The sequence below is a fragment of the Sinohyriopsis cumingii genome, chromosome 7 (genome assembly GCF_028554795.1).
Source record: "Sinohyriopsis cumingii isolate HCF-2022 chromosome 7, ASM2855479v2, whole genome shotgun sequence".
Classification (NCBI taxonomy): Eukaryota; Metazoa; Mollusca; class Bivalvia; order Unionida; family Unionidae; genus Sinohyriopsis; species Sinohyriopsis cumingii.
Window position 1 is genome coordinate 105,776,044 of NC_142967.1, and position 16,961 is coordinate 105,793,004.

At 36.1% G+C, this 16,961-nt stretch overlaps 1 protein-coding gene across 1 annotated transcript in view; it reads left to right on the forward strand.

The window, feature by feature from the left end:
* Window positions 1-13,490: 13,490 nt before the first annotated feature.
* LOC149795881 (uncharacterized) overlaps window positions 13,491-16,961 on the forward strand; it is a 50,993-nt gene continuing 47,522 nt past the window's right edge. Inside the window, exons 1-4 of the mRNA XM_089963876.1 lie at window positions 13,491-13,549; window positions 14,539-14,730; window positions 15,298-15,543; window positions 16,613-16,747. Coding sequence (XP_089820002.1) covers window positions 13,540-13,549; window positions 14,539-14,730; window positions 15,298-15,543; window positions 16,613-16,747 — 583 coding nt within the window. The 5' untranslated portion in view covers window positions 13,491-13,539. The remainder of the gene's footprint in view (window positions 13,550-14,538; window positions 14,731-15,297; window positions 15,544-16,612; window positions 16,748-16,961) is intronic.

Consider the following 16,961-nt stretch of genomic DNA (forward strand, 5'->3'; position numbering starts at 1 on the left):
TAGCCCACGGTGTTCCTGGTAACTTGGCTAACTTGGCTGCGATATCACCGCCTCGCTTTTTTTAAAAATAAATTTAAACTTTTTTATACCGCATCGTTCACACTTGCCTGTAAGCGCTTGTCGATTATTTTTTGTTGTAATTGTTGTCATATCCGCAGTTGGGGTATATGTTCGGCATTTCACACAATATAAATTCATATTTATTTTATGACATATCTAATGGAGATCACTGACTTTTCTGCGTCAAAGCGACGAGAGCCAATTAAACATAACTCAGTGCTACCAAATTCAATTCGAATGATTATTATAGGCCCATCTGGGTCGGGTAAGACACAGTTGTTACTTAATTTAATAATGAAGTGGATGAAGTGGGATAAATTATATTTGATAGCACCATCAGTGGACGATCAGCGATGTTATCAGGTATTAAAAGATTTTAACGAAAGTGCAAAATCGATAAGTGAAGAAGATGTTATTGATTTTATAACTGATATTGATGAAGCACCGAGTATCGATGATATTGATGGGAGTATTAATAATTTAGTCGTGTACGATGATATCATGCTGGACAAACAATCAAACCCTGCCAGGATATTTTCACGCCGCAGGCATAAAAACACCGATGTGATTTATGTAACTCAACGTTATACACAAATCCCGAAAGTGATCAGAGATAACTGTAACATTCTCGCGGTATTTAACGGCGTTGACGCACACACGTTACGAAATATTCATCAGACCTGGTGCAGCGGTAACATGGACATAAATAAATTCAGAAATTTCTTTAGTCGTGCTCATGCAAAACCATACGGATTTGTAACAATAAATTTACATGATCCTCGGACACGGTATCGAGTTGGGTTGGATACAATTTTTAGTTAGAAATCCTGAAGGATTAAAAATATTTACATTAAAAATGTTTGCATTTTGAGCAGCAGAGAGACTAGGCCACGAAGTGTTTCGTCTACCCCCCCCCCCCCCCCGGAGTCAAGAAGTATTTTTATAGTTAGTTATTTTTCATGAAATAACTCTTCTAGTCAGCAGAGAAGGCTTATTTATCATAGTTTTCTGAACAGAGGGTTTATTTTGTGAAATAAGACCCTCTATCAAGAGTGTTCTCGATAGAGGGTTCTGTTGGACGGAATAGTTGGTGGGCTCAGTCTCTCTGCTGCTCATGTGAACGATATCAGACGAACTTGGACCTCTTGTAGTAAAATATCAGGAACATCACATGCGACAGCTGTTGAAACAGGAGTAATAAAACATTTACCTTTTTAATGTGTACTGTGTTACCTTTTGTACAATAATATTTTGCCACATGTCTCAACATTTTATGCACTATTGTATCTAGATGGATATACAATTTAAGTGCTATTAATGTAACTGACGTTCGGCAAATTTCGTGCTTTTAAACATGAAGACACGTTAAACTGCCCCATAATGCACACCTCCCGCAATGATTCATGATCTCGTGATTTTACTCCGACATTTGTATTAAGTCGTTACCAAAATGACTCTTCCTTTTGGAGGTATTTATTGGTTGAGTCGCGTGACAAACTCTACTTTCGTTTTGGACATCGCTATGTAAAAAGTCGACGACGATAATATAAGATTTTTTTAAGGTCGGTATGATTTAAAACACCAATTCAACATAAGCTCTAATGAGCTGTTTTAACCGTCATCAAACATGTTAACTGCCACTTTTGACTATTGTTTGACATTACGGGTCTCGAAGCGGGGAGCAACTGTTTAGAGTAGTCCTTCAGTGTACGACGTCGACCTTAAACTTTATGTTTTGGGGTTTATCTATAAATACGTTGACGCATTCACACTTGACTATTAAGCAACGGGTGGTACGTGGTCAAAGATAAAGTAAAGATGGAAGGGATAGGACAGTCAGAAGAGTAATGATGGGAAAGGCAGAAATAAGTAAAAGTGTGTCAGTGTACGTTTTCGTCCCTTCATACTCAGACCAATCCGGCTACCGTAGCGGCAATGAGATATGGAACCTCAACCGGCATAGCCCTGAGAATCACTAGGTCTTACTTTAGCTGACTAGTTCATTAGAATGTGATTTAGGAAAGCTCCTGCTTGTGAGATACCAAATCAGGAGCTTCTGCAATTATTGATGGTAATTTGTTCCAAGTCACGGTACATGGGAAGAAGCTGAACTTGAAACAATTTGTCGATGCTGACTTTAATTGGAACTTTTTCCTGTGGTTTGCCCTAGTTTGGCTATATGCCAGGGTCAGGTATTTGCCTGCTGGTATGTCCACTAGGTTGTTCACAATCTTGTACATCATGGTTAGCTGGGCCTTGGTTCGCCTGGATTCGAGTGATTCCCACTGGAGATGGTTGAGCATTGCACTGACACTGCTAGTGTTATGATATTTATTTGTGGTAAACCTAGCCGCTCTCCTCTGAACCATCTCTATCTTAGTTGTTAGATCTTTACTATGTGGGTTCCACACAGTCGAGCAATACTCAAGACCTGGTCGAACCAGAGTGAAATATGCCGCACTTTTTACTTCTTCATTGTTGATTTGGAGGTTGCGGCACAGGTTACTGTTCCCTTTTTTTACTATCTTGTCTATGTGCCTTTTCCAAGAGAGGTCTCTAGACAATTCCACCCCGAGATATTTTAAGCATGGGGTCGAGGTCTACTGATGAAATAATGGCACGGTAGCGTCTTCTGATGTCGATTAACATTGGAATAATAATTCACATTTTCAGGAATGTCTCGCACACTTGGCAGTCCATATCGACGTATTTCCATAAATTAAAGCCATGATGTTTTAGTCAGACTTAATCTGGTATCTAATTTGTGATAAATTCAAATTCTCACACAAACAAATGGATATGTTGGCAAGTTCCGTTGACCTACATTTCAGTTTTCTGGAATGCAATGGAAGCCGGGAATACTGAAATTGGTTAAAAGAATGAAACGAATCTTGAAAGAAATGAATCTATCAAAACACTTTCTTCAGTATTAATATTGTTATTAATATATTTTTATTTGTTTCCTTAAAGAAATATACTTCAACTTAATCCGATTTTGGCATTTTTGGCATCCATAACAGTCCAGGCAATAGTACTGGTTCAGTTGACATTTCATCTAGCTATTCTGTGTTACTATCAAGTAAGACATGCACCTCTAAGCCAGAATATAACCATTCAGCAATTTTCGTGTTCAGTATTCAGTTTATCATAGAGCTGAATACATTTTATATTGATTTCTGAACTCACTTTATGTCTAATTGGTTGTCATAAGCTATGTCTTGTATTCAGAAACTGTCGGTGTAAGCTTTCTACATAGTGTATTATATCATCTTTACAACAATTACCAACTAAGGGACCCTAAATAGTTTTTATTATAAATTGTGATATTAGGGAATAATATGGAGTATGCAGTGTGTCTGATATGCACTGAATAAATCATGGTTGAACTGTTTATATGTTTTGCATGGACTGATCATCAGGCATGGTCTTATCATACAGAGTGGCCTTATCATCAGGCATGGACTTCTCATCAAGTATTGATTTAATCATCAAGTATAGATTTATCATCAAGTATGGGGTTATCATTAAGTATGGATTTATCAGCAAGCATGGGGTTATCATTTTGTTCAAATTGCTGAAAAACTTAAAGAACCCAGAACTTCATCTGATCATCTGGAACTCAAACATTTTTGTTCTAAAAAAACTACCAAACAATATAAAGTTTGAAATTCCTGAAATGAGTCCTGAATTTGTGTTGAAATATATAACAAAAATGGATGACTGTAAAGCTACAGGACTTGATATGATTGGACCAAGGCTACTAAAGGTAGCTGCACCTGCAATTGTAGAGATCGAGCATAGCTTTCATTTGCAATGAAAGTATTAGGTCTAATAAATTTCCACAAACATGGAAAACTGCCAAGGTTATACCTTTGCATAAAGCAGCAACAAAAGATGATGTAAATAACTACAGGCCCGTCTCTATTCTTCCTTGTCTCTCCAAATTACTAGAAAAACATGTACATGATTCTTTTGTCAACTATTTACACACATATAATCTTATTCATGATAATCAGTCTGGCTTTCGCCAGAATCACTCATGTGAAACTGCACTTGTATCTTTGATTGATAAATGGCTGAAAGCATTAGATCAAGGAGAAATGGTAGGCACTATTATGGTTGATTTTCATAAAGCTTTTGATCTTGTAGACCATGAAATTTTGCTTGAAAAACTAAAAATCTATCAATGCAGTGAAAACTCACTAAACTGGTTTACTTCTTACTTAACCGATAGAGTGCAAAAAGTATCTTTAAATGGTCAACTTTCTGAAAGTAAAAATATTAATTGTGGAGTACCACAAGGCTCTATCCTTGGGCCTCTCTTACTCATACTATTTATCAACGATTTACCTCTTAAGATTGGAACTTCAATTTCTTCCACTGACCTTTATGCAGATGATACTACACTGTCTGAGACTGGTAAAACCAAAACAGTACTTGAAAATAACTTACAAGATGCTCTCAACAGACTTCAAGTATGGTGCAAGGAAAACAGTATGATCATAAATACAGAAAAAATGAAAGCCTTACTAGTTACAACACAACAAAAACGAGCAAGGCTAGATAGCGACAAACTCCAGGTTCTATTCGACAATGTGAGCCTCAATATGACCTCTCAAGATAAAATTCTTGGTGTATTCATGGATAACAATCTTACTTGGTCTATTCATATTAAACATATTTCAAAAAAGGTTAACTCTTATCTTTGGCTACAGAGGAAAATCAAAACATACATTCCTCTTCAGTATAGGGTCATCTTTTATAAAAGTTATATTCAGCCATATCTGGACTACTGTAATGTAATTTGGGGTAGTATCTCTAATTCAAACATAACAACACTTTTAAGACTCCAAAAGAGGGCTTGCCATTTAATTCTAGATCAAAGTATAGACAATTTTCAGGATGCAATGAATAATATAAAGATTTTAACAATACATGAAACAATATTTCTTAAAAAGGCCAAATTGATGTATAAAGTATCCAGAAACGACATTCCGGTCTATCTAAGCAATATCTATCACCAAAGAGATGCTGATGGTACTCCAAATTTAAGGTCCATAAGAAGAAAAAATTACATATTACCAAGGCCAAAGAAGGTATTGTTTAAAGAATGTTTTCAATATACTGGTGCACTGGTATGGAACAACATTCCCAGTGATATAAGGCAGGTTCCTAGCATTTCATCTTTTAACAATCAATGTCTTAAATAGATGAAATCTTTAGAAAATTGAAAGTTCTAGTACAAAAAATACTGCCTGCTTTTCTGTAATTTTACATTATTTTAATACCTGAATATTTCAATGCAGGATTATATTTTATGTTTTATATATATGTTTATGTTTTCACTGATGCATGTGAATGTGTTCCAGGCTTGATACTTTGAATTTTAAAATTACTTAATTATTTAGTGTCAAGCCAGACTCTTCACATCATGTTGTATATACTGTATATATTGTACATAACATATAGAAGGCCTCAAGGTAGATTAGTTCTGTAACTAACTGAGTTACCTTCTCTAAATAAAGTCTTTATTATTATTATTATTATTATTAAGTATGGATTTATCATCTAGCATGGGTTATCATTAAGTATGGATTTATCACAAGTATGGGCTTATCATTAAGTATGGATTTATCATCAAATATGGACTTATCATTAAGTATGGATTTATCATCAAGTATGGGCTTATCATTAAGTATGGATTTATCATCAAGTATGGGCTTATCATTAAGTATGGATTTATGATCAAGCATGGTCTTATGATCAATTGTGAGCTTATCAGCAAGCATGGGCTTATCATCAAGTTTGGGTTTATCATCAAGTATTATAATCAGACATGGGGTTTGTCAGGAATATGCTTATCATCAACTATGGTCTTATCATCAAGTATGGGTTTATCATCAGGCATGGGATTATCATCGAGCAGGGGCTTGTCAGCAAGCTTAATCTTATCATGAAGTATGGGCTGATCATCATGTATGATCTTATCAGTACTGGCCTTAGCAAGCATGGGGCCTGATTTAGATAATTTTGGCATGCCCCCTGGATTTACCCATGGGGCCCCCTGTAAGCACCACATTTGGAAATAAACTTTTAAAGAAGTTTTATATGATATTGAACTTATCATTTTCGTCCATTGCTTCTAAATTACTTTCTGACTTTGGATATATTTAAACAAATTGCTAATGCATGGTGCCTCTGTTAGAGAAGTGCTGGATTAGGCCAAATTGGTCCAATCAGTCTAAAGCTGGTTCTGGATCTTATCATCAGGCATTTGCTTATCAAGAATTGATTTTCATGATGCATGGGCTTATCATCAAGCATGGGCTTATCATCAGGGATGGTCTTATCTTCAAGGATGGGCCTATCATCAGGCATGGGCTCATCAAGCATGGAATTATCATGAAACATGAACTTATCATCAAGCATGGGTTTATCATCAAGTTTGGGCTTCTCATCAGGCATGGGATTATCATTGGATAAATGTGGTCAGTTACTAAATAACATGACAATCAGCTTACTTTAAGTTTTCTTAACATGTATGTAATTTATAAGCATAATTATATGCTTACTTATTCATGCCATCTTTATTTTACAGATTCCTGTTGTAACTATTAAGCTATGAACATTGGAGGTGAACACCTTACCATGGCAAAAGGTGGAAGAGGTAAGAACTAAAGTATTCTTATATGACTGATTAACAAACACATAAATTAATTAAGGGGATTTCTTGATAAGAAAGTGATATTCAGATTTGATATATAAATATTTCAAAAACAATGTTTACACAGGTATTAACCTTATATTAGCAGTATAGTTAATTTTCATCGGGTGTGAGATTACCCCAGGATTTGTCTAAATAGTCCAGTGTGACCTCTGCCGGGGAATAAGTTCATTGCCTCAGCCAAGTTTTGGGAAAACTATTTGATTTTATAGATGAAGAAAGATCTCTGGCAAACAGTTTTAATATGTTCTAAAGACAGGAGAAAAAATAAATAACATAAGCCATAGAAGATTGAATAACACACAGAAAAAACTGGAAGTAGCCTAAATGGTTTTGTCTCAGAGTCTTTGTTCTGCTGCTGTAGTCTAGACCTGAATTAATGTTGGACAAAGACTATTGGTCTCATGAAAAAAATAATTTCTTTACATATGTAGTATGATGAGATATATGTGGTTTATTTAATTATCCAAGGCAAATAAAACATCGAAGTCAAACTTTATGTACAAAGTGAGATAGTAAATAATAACTTATAGGATAGGACCCACCATGAAAGGTCTTCATTTGTGTGGTTCCACATAATCCAAACATAACTAACTTGACATGTATTGATATGCTGGGAATGCTACCATAAAAAAATCAATATGCATACTTTATAAAATATATTGATCCATGAAAATATATGATCAGTTTGAAACTGAGTTTTACACTTTAATTCTTCAAAGCATTTTGCATTCAGTAGGTACTATCTGTAGCATTCATGTTTTCCCATACAAAATAATTTTAAATGATTTTCAGACCATTAGTTACCCTGAATAGTTATTGCAATGTTTTCTGATGATCCTATTCAAAACACACATATAAATTGCTGTATTTGTTTTGACAAATGCAGAAGCAAAAAGATTTTCTAAGAGATTTCTTGCCTGCTGGGTGACCAGATTTCACAGCATGGTTGCCCAATGAATCTGCTTTTCCCCAAATTTCCATAGATAGTTGCAAGGTACAAGATAGAGGATATATCACATAGTACTTATTGCAGGAATGATACAGTGTTGAATTTGATTATAGACAATTTTATATTCAATGTCAATTTATTCTTAAAATGTTTGTCCTTTATAAAAATTAAACTATTATATTATGACTTATCAGTTAATAAATATTACAGCACATTCTGCCATATTTGGATGAGTTTCATCCAAGTCACAAAATCCAGAATTGCTTGAAAACATAAACACATTTATATGTGCAAGTCTCTAGCACTTATATAACTCATACCTATGTGTAATTCCATTGATGAGTATATGTTCCAAGGCATTTATAGCATTCGGGTACTAACTTCAATGTTTTAACTTGTATGGGCCATCTGAGTGAGCCTTTTTCCTACAAGTATTGCCTTATAATAGAGATTGTCACATCTACTGCGAAGGTCTTTTGTGTGTCATGTACACACTCATGCACGTTTCTGTATTTCTTTTGCTCTGGTCAGACAAATACAGTTTAGCACTTTATAACTGTTTTGTTCATTCACAGCCTGCACATGTATGTTTCTATAGGTGACATTTGAGCCATACACTTTTAATTATATTTAACAAGCACTTATTGCTTGCATTGGTTAGCCTATGTGACTTAACAAGCTAGTGCCGGCTACATTATTTATATGTGTGCAAATCTTTATGCTCTTACGAAACTCCTTATATGTATAATTCTTTCTTTTCTGGCAAATACAGGTGAGTTTCATTTACCACGATATCTTTAGCCTTGGAATGCTATGCTTGATTGATTCTACTTGTAAAGGCTGTCCATGACCTACCCTATAGGTAGCATTGTATTAAGATTGTCTGCTATCACTTTTTTTCCAGTTAACCTTCATTTTGTATAGCTCTGTGCCCACATGGTATTCAAACATCATGTGCAGGTCCTTAACATTATAACTTCTCTTCCGTGCAGGTAGTATTATAATGATATTTTACCTTCATGCTTTATTGCTTTATTAGACTGTTATCAATTCCTCAATACAGCCTTTTCATATTTTAGCTCTGCATGGACATTTGTTCAAAAGACAGGTGCATGGCTACAGTTTATACATTTTGCTCTATTTTGTCTTACAGATTAGAACTATGGGCAAAGCGCAAACAACACGCAGCTGAGACCAAAGACATCACCAGTCTGCATGCTGATTTTTACTGATTCATCTTACCCTTTAGCCACAAAGCACATGAGATTGAGAAGCACCCAAGTCACACCACAGGACTCAGAATTTTTTTAACTTCCTTTACCTTGATTATCAGGGTCTTACTTGATTTTCCATCCGAACAGCGAGAGACAGAGTTATCAAACAGTCAAGTTCCCTCTCATTCAGCAGACATACAAACAGGTTACATGGATCAAATATACCATAACCCGTCCCAACTGATGATGCCGCTTCACATTGATGGCCTGTTTCCATTTAAACTGGCCATTGCCATATACTATGGTTCATGAAGGGCCCAACATCAACATTATGGGCTCAATCAATAACAGCACGTCTTCTGGTACATTGAACATGACTTTTGCCGAACTATGCAGGGCCCAGTCTAACTCGTACCACCTCAAGACTCTCATTCAGCATGATACCATGAGTAGATCCTCATGCCGCCTAAAGATTTCACTTTGCAATTTCTCTACACTCTGCCATGAGAAGAGACTTTTTACTCAGTGACTGTCTGGAAGATATGGTTTCTAATTCACAGTGTTCTACGAGTTTAGTGAGTGACAGACCCTGTCAATCTTTGCTAGCTAAGTCTCAAGTGTTACAGGGATTGTAGCCTCACCCCACACAATGAAGATGATGTTGCTTGTTCTCCAGTGCTTTCATTTATTCTACCTTGTCCAAGGGCATGGGATGATTCATCCTTCTGAGCCTCCTTTGAAGATGTTTTCCATCCCTGGAGCTTTGTCCTCCTCCTCCTCCATCAACCACATGCACCAGAGCTCCAGCTTCTGTTGATCTTATGAGGAATGGAAGATTCTGACTTTTGCAGTCTGGGAGAGTTGCAGAAGTTCTGACCTGCCTTCATCATTAGTTTGTTGGTGGTTCTGTCTTTGCCCTCCTCCTCCCAGCTTTCTTTTGGAACCCCAGCAGTTGAAAGTGATCTTGCCACTTTGGGGATGACACAGCCACACTCTATACGTATGGATCAGAGAGTCTTTGTTGGCACTTAGCAGTTAGTGAGCAACATCATTGTCATAACTTTGTAGTTGTACTTTCAGAGTTGTACTTTCAGTCTTCAATCTCTCTGGCTATCTTCCAACTGATGGAACATAGCTTATCTTCTCCAGCTCCAAATATCTCAGGTCATGCATGGGGTTAGTTTCAACAATGGCTCAAGTACTGAGCAGAGCTGCTCACTACACTTTGGCCAATGCTATAACCACAGCTACCAATTCAATTGGCAGATCAAAACTCAGTGCCCTCAGCCTGCACTTACCAGAAGGACCTCTATACGGCCAAGCTAAGAGCACAGCCTTTATATCCTAACCTTCTTTTTAACATCCCAATGGATGAAGTTCACAAACAAGCCATCAAGGAGACACATTTCCCTCCCTCCCACAACCACAGCATCAATACAGGGATAGTATGGGAAATCAACAAAAGGATCTACGAGCTACACATGGGACATGAATGTCTGATCAAAGATCCACCCATCAAAAGTCATTTTATTTCATACTGAGAAGGTTCTATCATTCATTCCACCCCTGTTCTTGGTCTTAACGGCAATCAACTCTCTTCATCTGGTCATTGGCCTAATCACCCTCAATCCATTTATCCATGCCCCTTGATTCCAACTGGAAACACCAGAGTGCATTGTGAACGCTATCTATGCGGGAGAATTTGCCATCACTGTGCATTTAGATGGTGTATACCTTCATATGTCTATTCACAAGGCTACCAGGATGTTCCTGCGATTAGCCTACAACATTGTATACCAATTCAGGGCACTCCAATTGGAACTCAACATTGACCCCTGTCAGTCTTCACTCTGACGAATTGAGTAATGGCGAATGTCCAGACCATCTTTATGGGTGAAACATCAAGTTACCTGGATGATATCCTGCAGCAACATCAGTGAGTTCACTCTAACAAGACATGATAAGCCTTGTTACCAATCTGGACTTCTCATCAACAAGGAAAAATCCTACCTAGTACCATCTCCACAATTCGTTCACCAGTGGTATGGAGACCAATATACAGGTAACATATTTCATCTCCCTTAGTCACAGGCATTGAAACAATCCATGGTAGCACCTTACTTTCATAGAAATTCTATCCACATGGGAATCCCTTCGCTGACTAGGCTTGCTCAACGTGACAACAAACATCATGGTCATAGGTCGCCTTCTACTGCATTGCTTAGTAACTGTTTCCTCTGCACAAATGGAGTCCTCAAGTTTGCCCACTGGACCATCCTCTTACCATCTGCACCCAACTGAGGCACCATCTGTTGAATTGGGAGCTACCTAACTTGGCTTTATGTGGGTATACATCTATGTGTCCACCCACTTGAGATTAAAGTCTGTACTGATGCAAGCACGAAAGGCTGAGGAGCCTGCCCAGTACCATCCTTTTGGGATGCCAGTGGTGCATGCTCTCCCCAGGAACAACATCTTCATATCAATAATTTTGGAGAAAATGGCCATTGTGATAATATTAGGTTTGCCTTTCCTAAATTTTCTGAAGCACATGTGTGATTAAAGTTAAAATGACCTGGAACATCACATGTGACAGCTGTAGAAACAGGAGTAATGAAACATTTACTTTTTTATTAGGTACTATGTTACCCTTTTAAAATAACATTTTGCTGCAGGACTCAACCTTGTATGCTCTATCATATATAGATGAATATATTTTCAATTGTTTTTACTGTAGCTGACATTTGGCAAAATTCATGCTTTAAAACATGAAAACATTAAACCACCTGTGTACATCTGTAGTGCATCATGATCTAATGACTGAATGTAATCCACATTTACCACAGAAGTACAGCAAGATTCAGTAGGAAACCAAGCAGTTTTCTATATAATCCAAGCATGTCATAATGTTTGATTGTGCTAAGGAAGACACTACGGAATTAGAAAGTCATAATATTAGGTGGGCCACATGCGCTCATTACAAATGAAATTAAGAGTAATTTGGTCATTGGGTGATACAAATATTAGTACTAAATGGGTCGAGTGCTGGAGGGTCTAAAAATCAAAACATCTAACTATAACCTGATGTACTGACCTTTATTACACCAACATCATATGATGTTTATTAGTACTGCCATTGTCACATTCTGAATTGACCACCTGTGTAATCAGTGGCTGTAGAATTCCTATGCAAACTATTGTCCCCCACAGACCCCCACCAAACCAGTATGATACCCATCAGTACTAAAATTGATGACTGTTTGCCTTTAGTAGCTCCAGTGTATTTATTTCTGATCAATCACTAGTTTATGCATATTTAAAATATTCAAGGGCTGTCAGGCTCTTTTTCTGGCTGCCATGTACCTTGACTGTGAAAGACTATTTGCCTGGCTGATATGCATATAATTTATGTAATGATTCTTGTGATGCAAATATGTCATTATGATGTAGCCCTGAACTATTCAAAATCAGCAAATGTCAGCATGCAGTTGTATGCATAGACAGTGTTAGCTCTTTAGTAGAGAGGGCCAAAGGGAGAAAAATTGAACCTGACAATGACCAGAACATGAGCAGTATCCAAGATATGAATGCCTTAAAATACTGAACTGTTGTGATGTTTTTCTAAATGGAGTACTTTGTATGCTTTCTTATGAAATACCTGCACAGTACCTTGTCTTCAGTCATTTTCATCTAGTAAGGTATTATTATATCAATTTCCCCGGCAACGTTAGTATGGAAATATTTGGAGCTAGAAACCAAACTCAAATTCAAAGTACCAAATTGTCTATAACTTAATTAGAAAAAAGATACATATGGAATCACATACTTTTATCTTAACCTGGATCACTGTCATAGACTGCCAAACCTTAATGACATAGTACCATATCTAATTTGGTGGCTTTTAACTTGAGAAACTAATTTACCCTCAGGCAATATTTCTTTCCATGATGTAGTCTTTAGCTTTTTCTTCAGGTGTATAAATCAAGAGTACTTGATTAGTTGACATTTCATCTAGCTGTTCTGCGTTGCTATCCAGGCTTGTAAGACATGTACCTCTAAACCAGAATATAACCTTTCAACAATTTTCATGTTCAGTATTCAGTTTATCATAAATTTCAGTAAAATTGAGTACACTTTATATTTATTTCTTGAACTCACTTTAGATCAGATTTACTGGAATTAGCTATATGTTTTGCATTATTTTTGTGATATATCAGAAAAAGTCCATGTAAGCTTTACATAGTGTGTTATGTCATTTTGTGTATTATGTCACAACAATAGCAAATTATGGGACTCCCAGAATAGTTATATCTTTAATATTGTTATAACATATGACATAAGGGAACAATATTGAGTATGCATTTACACTGATAAATCATAATTGAACTGTTTATCTTGGGCTTATCATCAGGCATGGAGTTATAAGATGAATATGGTAAGTAACTTCATTACAATTGCAACCTGCTTGCATTAAACTTTCCTAACATGTATTTTATAAGCATAATTCTATGTTTAATATCTCATACCATCTTCATTTTACAGATTTCAGTTGGAACTAAAGTATTGAGATTTGAGATCAAGACCTTCCTATGGCTGAAGGTGAGAGAGGTGGTCAGAATTAGTCAAAGGGATTTCCTGATAAGAAACAGATATTCAGATTTAATAAATAATTATTACAAAAGCATCTTTTTCATAGGTATTAGTTTTGTGTTACTAGTGTAGTTAATGTGCACTGCAGCAGGTTTGAAATACTCATCCTTAAATTCTTGTGCATATTTTATTGTAGCATTAGATCAGTTTTATAGGTTTGTAAAAAAAATATACATATTATATTACTACTTGGAAGATCAGTCAGTTGACAAAATCTATTTCTTCTTTAAATAAAGTCATCATTATTATGATTAATATTGTTATTAAATTATATTAGGACTTGTCTAAATATTCCAGTGTAATCTCTACCAGGGAACAAGTTCCTCTTTACTGGTTGTATTTTAGGCTTCCACATACTTGGGGAAAAAACATATTAATGACATCGGCATCCATATATAGAGAAATGCAAAGAACAGCATGTTCAAAACAAGTTCTACATGTACTTTCCACAGGAGTAAAATTAACATACCCACTCAGATTTTGTTAGGGGAGGAAGAGTTGTTGTCTTGGCAGCTTATCTTTGTAACTGAACACTTGTTTTGACCATAAACATAAATGAGTTTGTTATTATGTCTCTGAATTGCACTGATCAAGTCAATCCCATATGTAGATGTGTCCTTCTCTGAGCAGAAAACACCATGCTTAGCATAAAAAAATTATTTTACCATATTGTCCCACAAGAAAATCCATCCTATTTTATAAACCTCATAAGCAGGGAAGCACTGTACTAGTTGTTACATAATGACATTATAACAATTTTTACCTACTTACACGATGTCATCATTATCATAAAATTTCTTTCATTTAATTGTTTTCGTTTTAGCCTTGTCATGTCTCAATACTTTGCTCTTAATCAATATTATTTGGAACATCACCAAAATTGACTTTAAAAAAGGTGATAGAAATAATGCCAACAATTTCATCTTCATTTTCCATAGCTCAGCGTGAGGCTAGACATGTGGCAGATGGAGGAATCAGTAATACTGTGGAGGTTCGAGGTTTTTCAAAAAACACTAGTCAAGAAGTTTTGGAGATGTACTTTGAGAATTCAAGGCGATCTGGAGGAGGTGATGTGGAGGAAGTCCAGATTGTAGATGGTGTTGCTTGCATCACTTTTAAGGAGGCTGAAGGTACATATAAATAAATACTTATCTATCTTTTTAATAGTTTTACTTGGTTTTGACAGAGTTTTTCTAATCATAGGAATAAATGCCATTCTTCAAAAAAGCTAAACATTTTGGATCTTATATTCACAGTTGTACTTATTTTCATAACTTTAGGAAAAATAAATTTAAGGAAGAAAATTTGCACATTTATATGCCAAAATATTTTATCTGAAAGAAAAACAAGTTATTTCCTAAAGAAATATCCAGCAAGACTAATCTTAGGCTGTCCTTGCCAAGTAATCATTCATTTCACTCTTCCTTTCATTGTTTTCTTCCACATTTCAAGATGAGCATAAAATCTTAAAATCAAAGAGTTTTAAGTAAGATATTGCACTGCTTTTTGTGCTTGTTATCAATGAATTAGTTATAACTTTTATTCATTATATAGAATTTAACTGAGCAATTCTGTTTTTCAGTATCATCTTAATTAGTTTGGCACAACGTTAAACTATCTTTTGTTGAAGTTATTTATTTCTATCATCAGTGGCCTAGAGAGTTTTAGTAGTTTGGTGCATGCTTTTGCTATTTCAGTGGCCCAGAGAGTAGTTTCCCACAGTAACCACCAGGTGGATGGCCAGACATTGGCTGTGACATTGTTCCATCCTTCACCACCAAAGTCCTATTATAAAAACAGGGTTCTCATCCAGGGACTGGATAATGCTGTAACAGAGGAATTGTTGAAAAACTTCCTGAAGACTGTGACAAAAGCTGAAGTTAGAGAATTCCTGTATGGGGAGGAGGAGGGAAATATTGTTGTAACATTATCAGATAATATTGGTAATAGTCATATATTCTGATCATTTAAGGATCACCACTTGACAAATCTGAAGAAGTTGTATATCATTTGTGTTTGTCCAATAGTCTTTTCATTTCTTCTTTAAACACATTACTCAATCATAATAACTTAGGAGAACTTACTACTACCTCACAAATCCAGCCCTCCCAGATACTACTTTAAGCTAAATGGAGCCAAAAATTTGTCTGTGACCCATGTGGCATTTGGGAATTGTGATCTCCATTTAGGTATAAGACTTGGTGGCAAACCCTTAGAGCATGTCAATTACTACTTATGCTTGTGCCAAGAAGCACACTCTCATCACGAGAGATCTTGCAAAAGCCAGAATCTACATGGAAAATATACCATTACTAGCTGGAGAAGTTTTTCACTTCTAAAGAAAGTATACTCCATCTATATTTCCAACTTTTTTTCTTCCTATCCCAACATATGAGTGAAGGTCTTTGTGCCCTTAAGAAACTCCTTATATATGTATAATTACATAATTTCTGGTACATATAGGTCAGTTTCCTTTACCTCAGCATCTTTAGCCAAGGAACACCATGCTTCAGTGATTTTATCTGTAAATGCAATCCTTGACCTTTACTACAGGTAGCATTGTAAATGAGATCATTTTGTCAGCTATCACTTTTCCAGGTAACCATTATTTGGTATAGCTCTCACCAATACTATATTCAAACATCACCTGCAGGTCATGGATTTATACTTTTCCTAGTTAAACGTGGTATTGTCATTATATTTTACCTGTATGCTTCATTAGTTTATTAGACTGTCTGTTATCATTTTCTGGGTCAACATTTTAAGGTGCACGTTGATTCTTAAAGATGGGTGCAGGGCTATAGTTTTACATGTTTTCATCTATTTGTCTTACGGATTAAAACTATGGGCAAAATGCAAAAATACACAGCTCAGGATGAAGATGTCACCACTGTGCATGCTGACCATTCCTCTGTGTGTAAAGTTGAGATGGGCAAGGGAGATATATCAACTTACCCTTCAGCCACAAGGTGACAGACAATGACATGCTCTGAAACAGCTTTGTCACCCAAGTGACAACCACAGGAATTTTTGGCAACTCCCTCTACCTTGCCTCCCCAGGGTTCAACTTGGTTCCTATTGCAGAACAGCAAGGAAAAGAGCTAACAAACAACCAAGTTCCCTCACACTCAACAGACATACAGACAGGTTACATGGATCAAACATGCCTTAACCAATCCAAACTGATGATCCTAATGATATATTCCTCACAGGGATGGCCTGTTACCATTGTGATCAGCCTAGTCCATATACTAGAGATCATGAAGGTCCAAAACATTAATATTATGGGCTTAGTCACTAACAGCCTAGCTTCCAGTATGTTAAACATGACTTTTGCAGACATGTGCAGGGACCAGTCTAA